The sequence below is a fragment of the Tachypleus tridentatus genome, chromosome 9 (genome assembly GCF_004210375.1).
Source record: "Tachypleus tridentatus isolate NWPU-2018 chromosome 9, ASM421037v1, whole genome shotgun sequence".
In the NCBI taxonomy this organism is placed as follows: Eukaryota; Metazoa; Arthropoda; class Merostomata; order Xiphosura; family Limulidae; genus Tachypleus; species Tachypleus tridentatus.
The window spans coordinates 123,459,480-123,479,016 of NC_134833.1; the positions used below are offsets into that span (position 1 = coordinate 123,459,480).

The 19,537-nt window shown below is 35.5% G+C and overlaps 2 protein-coding genes and 1 long non-coding RNA gene across 5 annotated transcripts; all 3 read left to right on the forward strand.

Moving 5' to 3' along the window:
* Positions 1-657: 657 nt before the first annotated feature.
* Positions 658-17,859, forward strand: LOC143226247 (uncharacterized). The gene is made up of 3 exons (XR_013014430.1): positions 658-831; positions 16,445-16,537; positions 17,555-17,859. It is a non-coding gene; the product is annotated as an uncharacterized LOC143226247 (long non-coding RNA).
* LOC143226245 (uncharacterized) lies at positions 4,176-7,385 on the forward strand. Its single transcript, XM_076457009.1, has one exon. It carries the CDS (start codon positions 5,997-5,999, stop codon positions 7,383-7,385), a length of 1,389 nt encoding a protein of 462 aa, XP_076313124.1. The 5' UTR covers positions 4,176-5,996.
* Positions 6,127-15,661, forward strand: LOC143226246 (uncharacterized). 3 transcript variants are annotated; one of them, XM_076457010.1, is made up of 9 exons: positions 6,127-8,953; positions 9,416-9,536; positions 10,266-10,417; positions 10,586-10,633; positions 11,574-11,654; positions 11,954-12,007; positions 12,412-12,653; positions 13,004-13,202; positions 14,541-15,661. In XM_076457010.1, the coding sequence occupies exons 1-9, from the start codon at positions 8,722-8,724 to the stop codon at positions 14,645-14,647; spliced, it is 1,236 nt and encodes a 411-aa protein (XP_076313125.1). In that variant the 5' UTR covers positions 6,127-8,721; the 3' UTR covers positions 14,648-15,661. The 3 variants fall into 3 exon arrangements, with proteins under 3 accessions (XP_076313125.1, XP_076313126.1, XP_076313127.1); XM_076457011.1 differs by lacking the exon at positions 11,954-12,007 and having other exon boundaries at positions 6,133-8,953; positions 14,541-15,601; XM_076457012.1 differs by lacking the exons at positions 11,574-11,654; positions 11,954-12,007 and having other exon boundaries at positions 6,133-8,953; positions 14,541-15,601.
* Positions 17,860-19,537: the final 1,678 nt, after the last annotated feature.

Genomic DNA, 19,537 nt, shown 5'->3' on the forward strand with positions numbered 1-19,537 from the left:
TCAGTCCCAGCAAAGTAGTTGCATAACTCAGAAAGTGTTAAAAATGTGTAACTAAATAATTATACATTTTGATTTAAAGGGGAGATATGACAAATTATGAAGAGTAAAATAACAGTGTAGAAATATATTATTTCCAAGGAACTTTCAAAGTGTAATCACAGTAATGGTTACAAGATTTATAGATCAAAATAATCCATAGTATTATTATTGTAAGGATTAAAACCATACATTTACTAAAATGTATAAATTTCTGCATATAATCTTAGCAGAACTGTTACATTAAATATTCGAAACTAACATCATATTATGAGGACATCGTGAATGTAACAGCTACATGCACTTCCAAAAGGTTATTGATATAACTTGGAGGAATGGTGCTTACTTGTGTGAATATAATGCACCATTTATTTTTATCAGTATTTTAGAGTAGAATTCATACAATTAAAAAGTAACTGTGCACAATTTTCTAACTGCTGTATAATAAACTTAAAAGGAAAGTATACAGTTTTATCACCTTACAAAAATATAAGACTAAAAACATGTGTTAATCCATTACTTTTCAAAAGGTACAATAATATTATAAGTAGCATGTGGTAATATGTTCACGTTGTAGCACATTACAAATTCTAATGATACTTTTATTGTTTCAGAGGTTCAGGAACTATCTACACAGCCATAGTAACTGGTACTGGGTCTTAAGTTGCAATTAAAGAGATCAATGAAAACCAAGAAAAGAGCTTATCGTCACCGAACTCTTAGTAGTGGACAAAAATAAACGTCCAAATCATCGTCAACTATTTGGATCGCTATCTTGTTGGTGATGAGCTTTGGGTTAGTGTTGTTAATGTTACATTTTAATAATACCCGTTATAGAGTGTACACTAACATATTGTCTTTATTTAATTAAGTGGTCAATTTCAAGCAATTTTACAAGTTTTAGAATATATTTATGTATCACTCTCACAGGTTTGCTTTGTTTAAATTGTAGTTGTAAGTAATATGTAACAGTTTTAATGTGGGAGGTTGCAGCCACATTTGGTTCCGATACAATGACTTTTTTAATTCATTCCATATATAAATAACTTTGAAATAACTTTATACATTTCTATTCTAAGTTTCTTCCAGTATGTTATCTCTAATCAGCACTCTTTAGTTTTTATTATGCTTGTTTCAACTTCTTTATATGTACGTCTGTTATGTACATGGTTGTTTAAATTATTTTATTCAAAAAAGGTTGAGTTTGTTAAATTATTTGCAGTACTCTCAAATGTAGCATTATTTACAAAACTGTAAACATTGTTTAGTGTGTAATACAATAAATATTAAATTGTTAAATTTTAAGTCTCTTACACAAAATACAATCCAATGTAATCTTTTATAATTGTTGGGAATCAGATTACAGCATTAGTTACCAATATATAAAAACCCAGCGCGCAAGGTGACGTTGAATAAACGTTGAAATGAGGTTGGAAAGGTTGAAGAATGGTTGAGGTTGGATACTCAACGTCTAACCAACGTTGAGAATTGGTTGTATGGCCAACCATGCTAACTGCGTTGAGAGTGTGACGTTGATTAAACGTCGGAACAACGTCTGAATATTGACGTAGCCAATGGCGTTGAATATACGACATATAATCAACGTTGAGGACTTGTGGTATGGCCAACCATTGCAGTTACGTGGAGCGACAGACGTTGATTCATCGTTGCATCAAAGACAAATTATCCACGTGAAAAACACGACATTTATTCAATGTTGAGAACATGTAGTTTTGCTAAACGTTCAAATATCGTTGAGTGACAGACGTCAGGGGCGTAGCTAGAGAGTTATGAAAGTATATACGGTGTAGGGAGAGCCCCGCCGACCCACCCACCCAGGTGACAACAAAATTTTACGTGCAGACAGGTTCATAAACTGTAGGCCTATATGAAAACTTGGAATTCAACCGTGAATTACTTAAATTACCATGTAATTTTCGAGTGACAGGCCTTAAGCGTTTAATTTTTATCTATTTATGTTTAAAACTTTCTGACGACTTTCTTTTACATGTAATGCCGATTTGCGAAAAAAATAATCACCACTGCTGCAAAACCAAAAATGTCATCATTAAAAGTTCTTCTTTCACTGAACAGTGGCGAATCCAGGGGGGGTTAGGGGGTTTAAACCCCCCTTGCCGGGAAAAATTACCTTTTTTTGCAGTATATTTCGTGAATTTCTAGCGCTAAACCCCCCTCGGGGCCTTGTTCATAGAGTTTCTCCAGGTCCCATAGTCTGAACCCCCCTTTCCAAAATCCTAGATCCGCCCCTGCTGAAAGATCACTTTTTCACATAAACTAAGTATGAAGTTGAATTCAGAAACTAGTAGTACATACATATATATTGATCACATCCTTTAAATATAGTCAAGTAGAGATACAACGCATCAATATGAACACTTTCAGGGACGTATATTACCATTAAACCATGTATATAGACAAAAGTTGCGAGGGCGCGAAAGACCCGGGGGGTGGGATATTGAAAATTTTCCAAAATTACATTATAAATGGGCTAAATTTAAACATATTGAAGCTTAGGAGAATGAAATTTATAGGACTGAAATTATAAGATATATAATTCTGGACAGCCTTTGATGTTAAGGCAAATGCCTAATGGTAATATACGCCCCTGACTTTGAAAAATGATACTGTAAGGAAAGTCAAAATTCTTTCAATGCTCTCTTCCTTAAAAAGCCATTGTTGTACACTATCAGTACAGACAATAATGCTGATTGTACTTCATCGTACGGGCAAATAGGAACATAGGAACTATCTTAGGGCAGATGACTGCAGAGACAGGGATGAATCTGTGGCTGGAGCAATCTATTATGACGAAACGGTAAAGATGCGAAGGAAAAATTTTGGAAAATGACTTTGTTTTGCCATTTCTCCCAAACTTCTATATTGGTAATTGATCTCTCCCCTCCCCTGACGGTTTTTTCATCTGACCATCACCAGACGGGTGCAGAGGGTTATCTATTTTCAAAATGACTAACAGAATGGGTGGTTAAAATAGCAAACATCGTACTCGGTTTTGGAAATCTCCCAAGACTGCTGTCAGACATAAATTTTCATTATTAAACTGATCGCAGAAAATTGTGGAATGTTGGCCGGAATATTTTGATCAGATAAAATTAATGATTTTTTACAATGACAACTATTTAAATTAAAGTTTCTAGAAACTTAACATCAAACACGATGCCAACACACATTGAAGATCGAAGATTTGGAATCTTTACTGCAGTGCATGGTATTTTTGAAAGAAAAGTATTTCTGTACAGAATTTCACCAAAATCTATTATACAGGCAAGTATTTCCATTCAATAATGAACGAACGATATAGAATAGGGCGACTAAAATACTACCTTTTTTTTTTGCTTGTCCAACCTGCGTCAGGGGGAGAATCCCCCCAACCAAACTCCGCCGCCTATAACAATGATGCTAAAAGGCACAGGATAGGCCTAATTCTATATAGGGACTACCCTAGCCAATAATAATTATTATAGTCTTTATTTGTCGATAAATTGAAGTTGGTTGCAGGATTGATATCCCCTTCCCATATGATAGACAATTTGTCATGCATGCATAATCGCGAGGGTAGATCTACCAATTTAAAGTTTCATAGGCGGCGGAGCAGGGGGGGCCAGGGTGGTCCTGGCGCCCCCAACAAAAAATATGGGGGGCCTGGCGCACCCAACATTCCATGGTCAATATATAAATTTTGTGTTATCTTGCTCCTTTAGCTTGCTAGGACGCAATTTTTTCCTTCGGCGTGGATTTATATGATTTTCCTTGTCTACCTGGATGGTAAACATGCGTTGCCAGCATGTGTAAATTGTTAATGCTCTTTCGGTATTATTCACAGGTGTGTGAGACAAAACAAAAGACCCTCTTCTATATATCACTTCCAATTTACATATATTTATGAACACGATTTAACGTCAAGCATGAGACCTTGTGGGATTGGGGACTTTTTTTTGCTCATCGCATCCGAGCGTAGAGGTTGCACCCCCCCCCCCAACCAAAATTTCGCTCCGTCGCCTATGGTTTTCAAACATAATTTTACGTATACCTTTATCGTTCCTACTTGCATTGGTATACGTGGACGCCTTATTGTCTTAATTATATGTTCACTTCTGTTTATTTTCACCTAGTTCTATTTTTATTAGGCCTACATTCTTAGGATTCTGTTATTGAAAGAAAACAAAAAACAATTTTTAAATGAAATATAATAATGAAATTACGCAGTGCATGAATCGTTTTGAGTTCTCACCCAATGAATAAATCAATATATCATGAATCATGGGTTAAAATACAGTAGCAAATTGATCAGCACTTTGCATTTGACAACCGCGGCATGGTTCCCGCGCCCGCCACTATAGATCGCCGTGCGTGCAAACGTGACACATTTGGTATTTCGCATCACGATCTGTTTAGACTTAGTTTGACCTTGTGCAGTCCAGCTCGTGTCTACAGGCTGAGCGCGGTGTGCACCAAAGCGATGCGGGTGGTTATCTGATATCGCTGACCTACTAGTATCGCGCGCAAACCGTTGATAGCCTTTGTGTTAGCTGCGTGGTCACTTGCTGAAGGAGACATTGCTCGTTAAGCACGTTCAGTACTGCTACCGTTGCCATCAAAGAAACCTGATTTTTAATTCCAAAGGTTACTAGTACCAGGTACGTTAGGTCCAGTGAAATTAAGTTTTGCCTTTGGATATTTGAAGCATTGCTTGCAGGTTTTGTGTATCCATCTAATTGGATAGAAACGGTATTAGTCAAACTGCATGTTCAAATTGGTGATTGTTGAAATTCAAAAAGATTGTGATTAAGGTTGTGGAAGATTGGTTTGATTAATCACAAACATCGATCTTGAAGCCATTTCCGAGACTTCAAACCTACCTAGGGGCCTATTTAATGTAAGATATGCCGATCTTCCGATTTCAGTTGATTTTTTCACAAACTTGAGAAGAAATTTCAGTACTTTTTTAATACTGGTACCGTAGCTCTCAAAAGGCTACATCATAGTAGTATTAGGCATTGTTAAATAATGTAGCATAAGAAGTTTCTGATTCTGGGAAAAAATTTGCCAATCTACCCAAGGCTATAGAGTCTATCTAATTTGTACTGGCTCTCTGCTTGGTTCCAGTTGCTTACTCCTGTGGGCATTGTTTTCCTCCCTCTTCAAGTTGCACTGTTGTAGGCCTTTATTGTTATTGAAACATACAGAGCATCTTATTAATAGACACCCAAAGTAATTTTTTCGCTATATCTAATTGTTAGCTTAGATAGTTATTGTTACAAGTAGTTTTCTAAAGTTTCAAATTAATAGTATAATAGACTTGCTGTCACAGCTGTGAAGGGCAACAGGACATTAGTTTAATGGACTTAAATGCTTAATATTACCATAATTTTGGCCATTTTGCCCTGTGACTATGTGATCACTACAAATTCAGGGTCAGGGTTCCCATACCTCCTATTTCTGGAGTTCCTTAAAATTTGGCTGCATTCTTGCACATCTTGAAATTTGCAATTTCTTCCTGCTGCACAAAGAAAAAGTATTTAACCTTTGAATTAGAACCATTTAGTGAAGATCAATTGAAATATTTCAGTCCATTTTAAATTCCTTATTAGTCATAGGACTGTCATGAAATACAGAAACCATGTCTGGAAAAAGACCAGCTTCTGAGAGAGGTATGGGAACATCACAGTGGAGCCTAAAAAGGAGAGCTAAGCAAAAGCTGAGGAATATATTCTAGAAATTTGTGAAAATGGCACTGAAAAGGAAATGCATGTGAAAGAAAATGAATATTCAGTGTATGAGGAAGCCCATGCTTATGTTAACAATAGCGGGAACATTACTTTTGGAAGGGGTGCAGTGAAGATGGTGATTCTTCACCTTCAAAAAATGCAGGGAGCACAACTGTGGAAGTGGAAAGTGAAGGTGACATTTCATGTAATACCATGTCTCAAGCTGAAACAGATGACAGAGATTTATACGGATTCATGATAGGCCACAGTGATCAGCCTTGTTTAGGTGATATTATGGCTCAAGAGCCAGTGAATAGGTTTTCTGATGATGATCACAATGATGATGAAGGTTCTGATGGAGAACCTGACTTGGCTGATGAAATAGGGTCTTGGGCTGCAAAACACAAAATTACACACAGGGCACCCGGAGACCTTCTCCACATTCTTTGCAAAAAATATCCAAGTTTGCCAAAAGATCCTAGAACTTTGCTTAAAACAAGCACTAGCATTACAGTTAAGCCTATTGCAGGAGGGTTGTATCACCATTTTGGAATATCTAAAGGAATTAACCAAATGCTGTATCCTGAATCTATTCCAGGTGTAAAAAAGTTGTTGCTCCAAATTAATATTGATGGGCTGCCATTATTTAAAAGTTCTAAACTGCAGTTTTGGCCTATTTTAGGAATGCTGGACCATAAGGGCTTGAAACAACCATTTTTAATAGGCTTATTTGCTGGTAATTCCAAACCCCAAAATTTGGATGAATATATGAAAGATTTTGTGGAAGAAATGAAATATTTAGAAAGAGTTGGATTGAATTTTGGTGACAGACATTTCCAAATATGGATATCAGCAATAATTTGTGATGCTCCAGCAAGGGCAATGGTCAAATGTTGTAAACCCTACAATGGATATTTTGGCTGTGACAAATGTACACAGGAAGGGACATGGTACAACAAGGTCACTTTCCAAGAGACTGATGCAACCTTAAGGACTGATGCAAGCTTTAGAGACATGCTGGATGAAAATCATCATACAGACATTCCATCTCCCTTGTTGGAGTTGGATATTGGTATGGTAACTCAAGTGCCTCTAGATTATATGCACTTGGTTTGTTTAGGTGTGATGCGACGTCTTCTTTTGTATTGGATAAAAGGGTCACTGACTTGCAGGTTGCCAAGTAGATCAGTGTTGGAGATATCTGGTAGGTTGTTAGCTTTGGCACCTTATTCTCCAAGAGAATTTGCGCGCAAACCCCGTGCATTAAGTGAGATAGACCGATGGAAAGCTACAGAGTTTAGGCAATTCTTTTTGTACACTGGTTCTTTTGTATTGAAGGATATCCTTCAATACAAAAGAACCAGTGTACAACAAGAATTATTGTCTGATACATTCTACAAGAATTTTGTTCTTCTCTCTGTAAGTATGTACATTTTGACCAGTCCACGTTTGTGTACTCATTATGTGGATTATGTTAGAGAACTTTTGGTATTTTTTGTGAGAGAGTATACACAAATTTATGGCCACCAAGAAGTTATCTACAATGTCCATGGACTTGTCCATCTTGCCGATGAAGTGAATAGGTTTGGACCCCCTAGATAATATATCAGCTTTTCCATTTGAAAATTTTCTTGGCAAAGTGAAAAAAATGGTTAGAAAACCACAGCATCCTATCCAACAAGTAGCTCGCCGAATTTCAGAGTCACAGAGCTTATTTAGGGGAACTGCATGTGACCAAAATTATCCTCTTTTGAAGATGGAGCACAGCAATGGTCCTGTTCCAGAATTATTTGAAGTTTACAACCAGTATGGCCAACTCTTTTTACCAAGATTTTGTATCACTTTGGATCAGGCAAACAATTGTGTGCTACTTAATGGGGAAATATGTATTGTGCAGAATTTGCTTGCCAAACATGGCCAATCTGAGGATATTTTCCTAGTTGTTAAACAGTTTGCAGAGGTAAATGACTTTTTCAAACACCTTCTGAGGTCTTCAGACTTAGGAATTCATCATGTTTCTAACCTGAAACCTGAATTAGTTGTGGTTTCAATTTTCAGATTAAATGGAAAATGTGCTCTCTGGCCTAGCAAGTCAGGCTATATAGCAGTTCCACTCAATCATACAAATGAGTAAATCAAATGCAGTGATGTGTCATATCAGGAGTTATTCTGTACACTTCAGGCCCTTTCCTACTAAAGAGAAAATATTTTTTTATTTGGTTTTTGGTGTTTGGTGAAGGGGGAATTTTTTATTTGTGTATGGGTGTATATGTGTGTCGGGGTATGTCAATTATAATAATTCTGCAAGGGAATAGGGGCCAAGGTGCTTTATCAGCTTCATACTTATGTATGAGAAATACCATAATGTTCAACTGACTAACCTGTAGAAAGGGGGAACTGTTATGATGGAGCTGTAACATTCATGTCACATTACATCTATACAGCACAGGGTTTTCATTAGCTTTTACATAAGGAGGCAAGTTGAAAACTTCAGTAGCTAGGTTAAAATAGGTCTGTGTCTGTATATTTAACACTGTGAGGAACAAATTTCAGTGCTGGTAAATTGAACTGTATCACTCTGTAACAGGCAGTGAACCTGTTTACTGGCATTAAAAGCAAACCCTGACAGCAGCTTATAACAGGGGCCTTGAGAATATGCAGTTTGACTAATTTGGATGTTCAGGAGATTTTTTGGTATTTGTCTGAGTCCATTTTACAATTATAAAGTGAAAAAGGATAAGGTAATTTCTTCTTTAGCAAAGACTGAGTGAACAGATAATTTTATGTAGGTAGAGCATATACATTTACACAAATGTCACATCTGCAAGCAAATTTTGACATTGATATATTTTATGAATATTACTGTAGTATGTTTAGTATTTTAAATGGAAAATTGTAAAAATTAGAAAATCAGGTTTCTTAAAGGCAGCATAGTTACATGGCTAATGTTGACAGATCCAACCAAATGGAGGTGGAAATTAGAGAATATGTGATAGTAGTGTTCACAAAGGATAATGAAGTTGGGGTGGCACCATCAGACTGGCTATTGGATGAATGCACCATTAAGTGGCCGAACAAAAAAGGTCAAAGCCTGAATAAAGCTGTTCTGGACAGAATGCCTCCAGAGGATCATTGGGATGAGTATGATGTTAGAGTCATCTATTCAGATGGTAAGTTGAAAACTACAATAATACATGGTGCATGGAAATTTATTTATGTTTCCACTTTGTGTCCATATAGATCTTAGTAGAGGATGTGTTCTGTTATAAAGTATCTGTCTAGCAAAAACATCATGAGGTACATTCCATATATGTCAACATAAAAAAAATCAAAACAATTTTTTAAAACCTGTCCTTATCATAATTACATATGCATTTTAAGTAGTGGATGTGAACTGCATGTTGAGCAAGTACATGTAATGTTTAGTGAACCTGTGAGATGTTGGCAAACTGGAAGAATGACATCTGTTCCTCCGACGTCTGTTAGCACACTGACACAGGCATGCATGTACAAAGGTTTCTCAGGCCCTGCTCAGTGGAAGTCTACCTCTGTCTCCTGAATTTTTCAGATTTGAATATTTGAGTGACAGAAAAGTGATATACCTGTTACTTGAGACTCTTTTGTCTTTACAGATGACTATGTTAAGGTGAGAGGGAAATTAAGTTCTGCAGAGGACACCTCTTCTCTTGAAACAGATGATCCAGAAGCTAAAAATTCTGAAATTGGACCAAGAATTTGCACCAGAAAGAGAAAGTATGCTTTGCTAGTGACTGCAGTTTTAAACAATTTGTCTCAAACTATCACATTTTCAAGTTAACACATACTGGCTAAGAAAAATATACTCCAATTACTTTATCTCAAAACTATATGATAGCGGTACCTGTAAAATGTGAAGCTCACATTGGTTAGGGTTCAGCACTCGAATCACACACGTATAAGTAAATTGTAAATTGAAATTAAAGGGATGGAATGAGAATTAAATCAAGCCATGTTTTTTTCACTTTGCTAGAGCCTGACATAAATAGACAGATATGGTGACCTTGCAGGAACAGTCTCAGCTTAAAGTCAATATAAAATTGTACATTTTGTAATAGAACTAAATTTATTCATAATATTTGAATCTGATTTTATATTATGATGGGTGGTTGGTGAACTGTAAGACCATGTCAGCTGAGTAGGTCTATATATTTTTAGAGTAAAAGATTCTTATTATGGGACCTCTCACAAGAAAAATGAGTGCATACTTGCCTTAGGCTTGAATTACATGTATATGTAGTTACTTGATCAAGGTGCCACTTCAGAATGAATGAAAATGATGTATACAAAAAAAAAAAAGAAAAATAGCACTGTATTTTAAATGACAAACTTATTTTCAAAGTGACAAGCTATTTTCAAATTGAATAACTTTTTGGGTCACTTTAGCAAAGCAATATTAGCCTTCTAGATACATTTTTGTAAAAAAATATGCTTCTTTTTGTATAGGCCCACACAGAGATTAGTTTCTGAGTCTGATAATGAGTTTGAGTCAGATGATCATGTGGATTTGGCTCAGCTGACTATACCTAAGCCACCAGAGCCAATAAGCAATGCTGGAGGGCATGTAATAGTGACCCCAAAAAGAAGATGTGTGTCAGGTAAACTACACAGTAAAATGTTACTCTAATGATAAAGGTTGCAGTTTCATTCAACATTTTTATTAAACTACAAGTGCATCTTCTGGTTTAAGCTTTGCCATACACTCCATAATGTTGATACCATAACTGTCATCTTGCCATAGAATTATGTCCTTTTCCATTTTGTAGGTGAAGTCAACAGAATCCAGAGGACACTAACACCCCTGACAAACCATGGTAATGCATTTTTACTTCAATCACTGGTAGACATAGTAATAGTATACACTCCTGTTCAGGGCATTCAGTAGATACAGGGCATTATGGATATGAAAAAATTTTTTAACCTTCTGAAATGTTTTATTTGCCTCATTGTATATCTGTTAAACATGAAAACCCTGCCTAGTACTGTATCATCATGACAGGGCCACAGCCAGGCTTAAAAGGTGACAAAATATGACATGTTCTTCATGCAATGTAAATGCACTTGTTGTAGATCTCAATGGAAGCTCTCTTGTTGACGAGAACCAGCCGCCATTAGCTGGGCCCTCTGGCTCAGGTTCATCTTCAGGTACAATTACTTGTGTATAAACCAAGAGCAAAATTTGCCATATTTTATATAACATCTTATTAAATATTTTTGAGAAAGGTATTTTAATTTCAACAAAGGCAGTTTCAAAATTTACAAACGTAGTTCTGTGTAACAGGGGTGGATACAGGGTTTGCTTAAGGAGGGTGCCAGCCTTCCACAAACCAGTATTTTTCCACTCATAAGCACTACTTTGTTAGGTGAAGTTAGAAACTGGAAAACATAAAAATAGTACTTTAAGCATACAGGCACCCAGTCTTTAGGCCATCAATTTTCATGGGGGGGGGGCAAGGTGGCACAAGAATGCACCACAACCCACCACCACCCCCAATCTGCCACTGTAATTAACCTGTTTTAATACTGGTATTTATGTGCTTTTTATTTGACCACAATGAAGGGCAGGGAAAATATATATTCTTAAATTCACCTACCTTCTGTGGGTTTTTTTTGTTTTGTTTTGCTGCCAACATTTCAAAGTATATCTGAAAGGTTCTGAAATGTTGTGGGTTCTGCAGATGTAACTGGAAATAAGATGTACCTGATTAACCTTATATGTAAGATATTAAAGAGTGGCAATAATTTAACTTGTAGAGATGCATGACAGTGATACAAGTAGGAGCTCCTCACCACAAAGAGAAATACACCCTGCCATTCACAGTACACCATATTCTGGTATGTACACACATACATTATTTTGTATTATTATTGTTAGTGTTAGTGCTGTTATATTACAGATATATTGATATGCTGCATCTAAACACATACTTTTGGTGTTACATCTCTCTGGTACTTTGAGATACATTTTATTAAACTCATTCCAAGGAATGTAGTAAAGTAGAAAAGGCAGCAAGATGAATCATTTAGCAGTATGTTTCCCCTCTGGACAATCTGTTGCATACCATAACCTATCTAAAATTTTGGCCCAGATTAATTAACCTGCTCTTCTATATACTGTATATGTGTATCTGCAGGTCCTAGAAGAAAGGTGACCAGCACTCCTCAGGTAGCTTCAACTCCCACCAATGGTAAATATGAATGTTTGTGTGGATTTGTTAAATGATTATGATGTATGCCAGAAATGATAGGCAGTGTACATTAAAAAATGTGAATGCCTGTACAATGCTGAGTTTCCATCGCTTTGGGTTGGGCTAGGCCCCCAGAAAACCTAGATTTACAGACTCCGGGCACTGGAGTTGGTGACTTGGACCATTTTTTCTTGGTCTGGTCTAACTTGTAAATAAGTGTTTATTTTTCATGTCAGAAATTTAAACTAAGCTTCATTTAGTTTGTAGCAATATAGCAATCACCAGAATCAAGCAAGTAATTTGTAAATTTATCATGATAGAAGTCATACTTTTATTGTTTTTACAGTTGCAGCCAATATAAACACATTATTAATAAATGGAATTTTCCATTTTTAAATAAAAAGGTGCTGCAGGAATCACACAGACAGAAAGAAAAATTCTTCAGGTGCTAGCAGAGCTACAACAAAAAGTGGACATGAATACAGGCCTTCTGCAGACTTTGCTGAGAGGTCGGCCTGCCAGCACCAACTCATCCATAAATCTGTCTGTGTGGCCACAGGGTCTCCCAGCTCTGCCGCTTAGTACAATGGATGGGTTCAACACCCTGAATGACAAAGTTATGATTCAGCATAATGCAGATGCTGTCGTAAGTAAATCTGAATTAACTAGATTTTAGGGAGAATAAAGGGATTTACAGTAGTGTATGTATGTCAAAGGCAAATGAATTGTATGATGTACTCCTCAACGGATGCTGAATGTTTCTGACTTTAAACTATCATGGTTTCTATGCATGAACATTCATTCTGTTTTTACAGGTACTTTATCCATAAATGTGTTCCGGAGATCTTACCTTTGAATTCAATGAAAAAGAATGATGAATATTAAAGCATACGCAATAATCAGTTTATGGAAATGTATTTTCAATATAAATTATGTGCATCAGTTAACACATGATAGATGCAATTTTCATTCTGGAAATATCACGAAATTTTGTAGGTGAGGAAGCTAAGTATGAGGGGTGGTGACAGTGTGGATGCTGTCACAAGAAATGTACTAACAGGTCTAATGACCAACAGCCTTGCCAGCCAGTTCAACTGGATGGGACATGAAAGGAAAAAAAGACAAGATGATGGGACCTTAGTTACCATACCAAAGAAGGCCATATCTACAACAAATTTGTTACAAGTCATTAACAGTAAGTGTCATTAACTGACATATTTGTCAGTCTTCCTTCATTTGCTAGATATTCAGAGCAAATTAAGTTCCTCTGTCAGACACTTAGATGGAAATTTGAAATCTTCAGCTATTGTCTCCTTGCATAGACAGTAGGTTGAAAATTTTTAATGATATCAGATAACATTGGGCATTGGGTGAGTGTGATGCTGAGTGACCTTGACTAAATTCCAATGTCACAGAATGTGTTTTTTTTCTGGATTTTTCAAAGCTGGGGTTGTGACATGAATAAGTTGCAAAGGTTTAGAGATAGGAAAGTCAAATTTATATCAATTATGTATCTGGCCAAATTCTCAAATGAGTGTGATCCTGCATGTCCTTCACTTACTTTTCAAGGTTACAGCAAGGCTGGAAAAAGCAGTATTGCATCGAAGTTTGTGATGCAAAATGCACCTGCTGTAATCTTATTTTTTTTCAGTGTGCATGCTGATCAAACCATGTGGTAAATACATGTACAGCTAATCAATTGTGATTAATTATTTTCAAGCCTTGTACAGGGTGATGTTCCTGAACTTGTTGAATTTTGGCTTGTGACAAGGATAAGTTGCAAAAATTTCGAGCTAGGACAGTCAAATTAACATTAATAATGCCTCTCATCCAGATCTTAGGAATGGAAATTAAAAACAATCAACTATCTCATCAAGATCTTGGCCAACTTTAATGATGAGTGATACTGACCTACTTTTCAAGGTCATAGATTAATTTAACTGAAATGTTTAAAGGTAAGCTTGTGGCATATGTGATATGGGATATATTGTTACAGCTTTATGCAGGGAGGGGATATTTTTCATTTGTATGTCTCTTCAAGATCTAAGCAAGGTTGATGATGATCCACCCTGATCTACTTTTCAAGGTCACAAAGCAATTAGAATTATTTTCATTGGTGACATGGATAAGTTATGGAAGGTTATAAATGGGACTGATCTTTATATCAGTTCATCAGTTACCATTCTTAATTGTTTTCAGTGGTAGGGTTGGGACATGGATCAGTTGTGGAGGATAAGAGTTGGAGGTGTAGAATTTGTAACAGTTGTGTACTTTATCAAGATCTTGGATTAGCTTTATGATGAGTAACCTTGAGGTGCTTTGAGATTTTGAGGCTTTCCTTTACTGGGGCACGAGGGCTGAGGGGCGTTGCACTGGCCTGCAGTGCATTTTTATCCGTATGCTTCAACTGACAAAACAGTAATCCAAAATAATGGGTGAGAATCTGCTTTATTCGACCTACTTTAATTAAAATAATAGTTTCAAAGTCAATATTTAGATAAATAAGTGTAAATAATGGGACTTTTCTTTGCAGGAGCTGTCAGGGATAATCCTGTGGCTGAGATGGCATCAGATGATGTCATCAAGAAGACTGCACAGAGCTGGTTCAAATATGCTGCCTCTAGGAAGCAGGAAAAGTGAAAGAAAGAAAACTTGGTACAGTGTGAGGACAATATAGGGTGTCAATACACATGAGACAGTTATTCTGTCAGATCCAAGATGACCAACTGGATTTGCACAAAATCGTCTGGATTTGCTACCAGTGACCAAGAAGATGTTCATGGACACTGTTTTGTCATATTTCATGCAAATCACAAAATAAAGTGACATGCATCAATGGTAATAATGGTCCTTGCACCCTGCTGCATTTCTTATAATTCACCTTGTAGACTTATGAGAAATCGCCATCTACACACATCAAAGTCATCCCATGCTTTAGCTTATAGGAGGCAGTCAACCATAATTGTGGACAAAGTTTTCTCAGAGATCTGTGATAGGAATTTATTGCAACTTGGTACACTGTGAGGGCAAAATGGAGTATCAATGCATGTAAAACAATTCTGATCAGATTCAGTATGGCTGACTGGTCACGCAAAAGATGCAAAATAAGTGGAATTTGTTACCAGTGGCCATGAGAATGTTTACGGACATTGTTCTGTCATATTTCATACAATATACAAATTAAAGTGATGTTTATCAGTAATAAATTTCACTACTGCTTAAACGTTGTGTCATTGTTATCCTTCAAGATAAAGACTAAGTGAGCTGACCTTTCCTCCCCAACTCAGTGAAATTTGCTCAGTGAGCTTGTTTGGCCAAGTCTTTCCACAAAAAAAGTTACAAATCTCCCTTCACACATCAAGCTTTTAGAACCCTGATGTTACTGGAATTAGCAAAGTTGTAATACTATGTATTTGACTGATTCTTGATACTCTTAACCACTATCTATAACTTGTCTAATCTGTTGCAACCAGTGCATGTTTTAGCTTAGTAATGTTTGTTGATTCTTGTATTAGTATGGGAGCAGACATTAATAAGCTTCTCAGCTTGCGTCCAATACCCATTGGTGTTCATTATCCAATAAAATATTCACAAACAAGCAAGCAAAGTTGTATAAGGTCTTGTAAATGACCAAATATCAACGTTTAGCTCAACGTATTGACCAAATATCAACGTTTAGCCAACGTCTCAACGTAAATGACCAAATATCAACGTTTAGCCAACGTATTCTCAACCAAATATCAACGTTTAGCCAACGTATTCTCATATACCTACCTAACTACACCATTGCAATCAACCTTTCTTCCACGTTGATCAACGTTTTTTCAACGTCATGCCTATTGTACCCAAAATGTTCTGAGCAACGTTGCTTCCACGTTGGTCAACGTTTTTTCAACGTCATGCCTACTGTACCTCAAATGTTGGGAACAACGTTGCTCAACGTTTTTTCAACGTGGACTCAATGTGCACATCAATGATTATTCAACGTTGATGATCAACGTCTTTGCAACGTTATTTGCCAACGTTGTTTCAACGTCAAATCAACGCTTTTTGCTGGCTGGGAAGAGTGTGCTTCAAAAAATGAAAAACATATTTTGAGGTAGAAAAATAAAAGTTATAAATTGAAGAAGTAACTAAAAGTAGAAAAGTAGTCTTTGTTAATTGACACTTTCTTAACACTTGAAATTGAGTTTGTAATATTTTTATGAACCACAAATCTTTCTAGATAATAAAAATCTTACATTTAAATAATGTTAAACAACTGTTGTTACCTCAGTTCCAACTTCATGAACAATTGTTTGAAAAACTTTTCTGTTTTTATTAGATATATGATTATTTAAAATATTCTTAAAAGAGGAAAATAAATTATTTTGTCTCATTATTATGTATAATTTTATTAAATAATAAAATTTAAGTGAAATTTTAAACTTTGTTTAGGTAATAATGGAATATTTAGCAGTTAGCTGTATGACTGATGTTCTTGCCCAAACCTGTGTTTATGAAAATGAAATAGCAGCAGTTTATAAAGAAGTAGGTTATATTGATTGTTATTAGCAACTATTAAGAGGTTTTTTTTAAAGAAGAGATCTTCTTACCAAACCTCTGAATACTTCCATAAACTTTTATTTCTATAGTGATGACAAAAATTTTAAATAACATTAGAGATAGTAATAATGAATTTACATCCAAAATTGGTGAGGTTATCATATTGTAAACTCTCTGTGGTTCAAGTCTACAGCAATGAGATGAAGAGTCCAACTAGCATCACATAAAGCTTTTAAGCAAAGTCTCTGATCTACTGACAGTTCTCTCCTCTTTTTGGGCTGTGGAATGATAACGTCATATGTGTGTTATTACTATTTTTATCAAGATTTATTTGTGGATTGCTCTTAAATATATTTCTTCTAGCATATACTTGTTCAATATGCTAGATTTTTTCTACACAGTTAAAACATTGTGTGTAGTACCATGACATTTATTTCAGGCCCTAAATTTTATCACTACATTCATTCAAACAGAACCATTATGACATGTCCAAGGTACAAGTGTAGGGAATTCTAAAAACTGAGTGTTCTCACACCAGCTCGTTTAATTGTTAAAAAGTGATCAGTGAATCACTACCATGGTGTTGAAATTTACAATCAGTACTAACATGGAAGAATTAGCCCATAAAATGGAAAGAATGACAAAATATTCTTTTACCCTTACACTTTCACACAGTACTGTATAAAGAGACTAATTAAACAAACTGTATGTGATGCACAGGGTGTTCGGAAAATCACTGTGCAGTTTTGTAATGATATGTCTATTCAGTCTATTTCAAGCCAGCAACTGATAGCGGTGATTAGAAACAAGATAGGATCTAAGCCTGTATTGATGCCAACAGGGGTCACTTTCAACATTGTTTATAATTGTCACTCATATTTACCTCCTGCATTCTGTATTGAAACACATCTGTTAATAAATATATAAGTGTGCAGTGACTTTCCGAATACCATGTGTAATGTGCACTTTTGTTAAACAAATGTTTTTTATTATTTAACACAGCATCCATTCATTGAAGTAGCTGACCAGTGAAAACAATACAGCCCACTACAGTGATAACTAGATACACATTAATAGCTCAAAAACCAAATATCCCAATATACATGTTAAAATATATTGGCCATGAAGATTGGCATCATTTTAGGACAAGAAAATTAACAGATTGTATTTTTGAGATTTCTCCAAGAGCAGTAGTATATTGGGTGTCATGACTTCCTATTATTCAGCTTCTTAGATTTTGAAAATAAGATCCATTTCTCCTCTATGTAAGAATGTTGTTACAAAATAGGAATAAATAAAACTCTTGCTTAGATCAAATTATTATTTTATTTGCCTCAATGAACATTTTTTATAATGTTTTTTGATAAAAATGAATAAATGAGAGGAAAGTTGATGTCAAACAGATATGCATTCAGATACATCCTGATATATTTGTGAAATCTACATCATTTAGTGTCAAAACTATGTGTTATGATCTTACATATTGCAATTTGAACTCACAGTGTGAATTGTGGGTTGAATCCTCGTCCAAAGAAACATGCTTGTTTTTTCAGCCAAGTAGTCATTATAATCAACCCTACTTTTCTTCGATGAAAAGTAACCCAAAAGTTGACAGTGGATGCTGATGACAAGCTGCATTTTCTTTAGTATTTTATAGCTAATTTTGGAATACCTTTTGTGTGGCTTAATGAAAATTTTCAAATAAACAAACAGACTTAGATATGTTCATTTTAAGTTAGTTTCCTAATCTGACGCTAAACAAAATCCTTTTAAGTGTTGCTTCTGAAATTCCTGGGAATTCCTCATACAGATACTTAAAACAGTCACCATATTTGTTTAAGATCATTACAAACTGATTTATCAAGCCCAGTTTTATACGAAATGAAGGTAATAGGACATTCTTTGTGTCAACCAAACTTTCATATTTAATGTTTGTAATTCTGGTATCTGGCTGACTTTGCGTAGCCATTACTTCTTATCCAGCATTGATTTTGTGTCATTTATCCCATTTCACACACAAAATGTGAAAACTTTGTCTGACTGGGTGTTTAATGCAACAACATTCAAAGGACTTTCAAGTTTCCACAAAATAGCCAGCCATGTTCTATGTATTAGACCTTATTAACAAGAATTTTGATAGTTTTGTATGTTTCCTTCAAGTGAATCGATTGACTAATAGGAACAAATGCATATATGTTACTGTTTTGAAGGACAACATATTCGATCTGGACCTATATTGAAGGTATCAGTGAACAATATCCACTCTTCATTCACAGGCTGCAACTTTTAGTATTGGTATTAATTCATCAATATTGTTTCAATAAAGCAGTGAACATTCTTGCTAAATGTACAAAATAAATTGTTTCTTTTCATTTCTAGAAGCTTCGGTTTGGAGTTATTTGGCATTATGGCCGTTTTCAGAAAGTAAAATTAGAAGTTTTAAAAGACTTGTAGCAAAATTTTGATAATTATAACTCACCAGGATGAATTATGAGTAGTTCAAACAGCACAGCATTAGACACTTGAAGTTGGCCTTTCCAGTTCTGGTTTTGAGCTATTTGATGTTTTGGCCATTTTTTAATTTCAAATCAAACTACATGGACTTTGATTCTTAAAAGAAAATTACATTAAAAAACATGTAATGTATAAATTAAAAATTTAAATGGCATTAAGAAGATTAATGGTCTTTAAAAAACTAAAAATATTTGTAATGTTACTGATAGACCATGGGACAAAACATGTTTAAATTGGTGCTATCATTGAGAGCCGTAAACGACAGCAAGACAGTAAAATGTGGCTTGTTGTGACCTGAATGTTACAGAGACAACACAGTGGTGCATCAGTGCCAGATAAAAGAAAACAATGAGTTAAAAAACTGTTACCAATGCATAGTCTAATTAAGGAAACTTCCTCTTTTTGATCCTTATGGAAGCAAGGCGGCCAAAGTTCAATAGAGGGTTTTATTTGGAAAAGCTTGTTTTCACG

Excerpts from the sequence above, each read along its gene's own strand:
- LOC143226245 (XM_076457009.1), top strand. The coding sequence starts at position 5,997 with ATGTCTCAAGCTGAAACAGATGACAGAGATTTATACGGATTCATGATA.
- LOC143226246 (XM_076457010.1), top strand. The coding sequence starts at position 8,722 with ATGGCTAATGTTGACAGATCCAACCAAATGGAGGTGGAAATTAGAGAA. Across the intron at positions 8,954-9,415 it reads TAGAGTCATCTATTCAGATG|ATGACTATGTTAAGGTGAGA; the intron begins GTAAGTTGAAAA and ends TTGTCTTTACAG. Across the intron at positions 10,418-10,585 it reads AAAAAGAAGATGTGTGTCAG|GTGAAGTCAACAGAATCCAG; the intron begins GTAAACTACACA and ends TCCATTTTGTAG.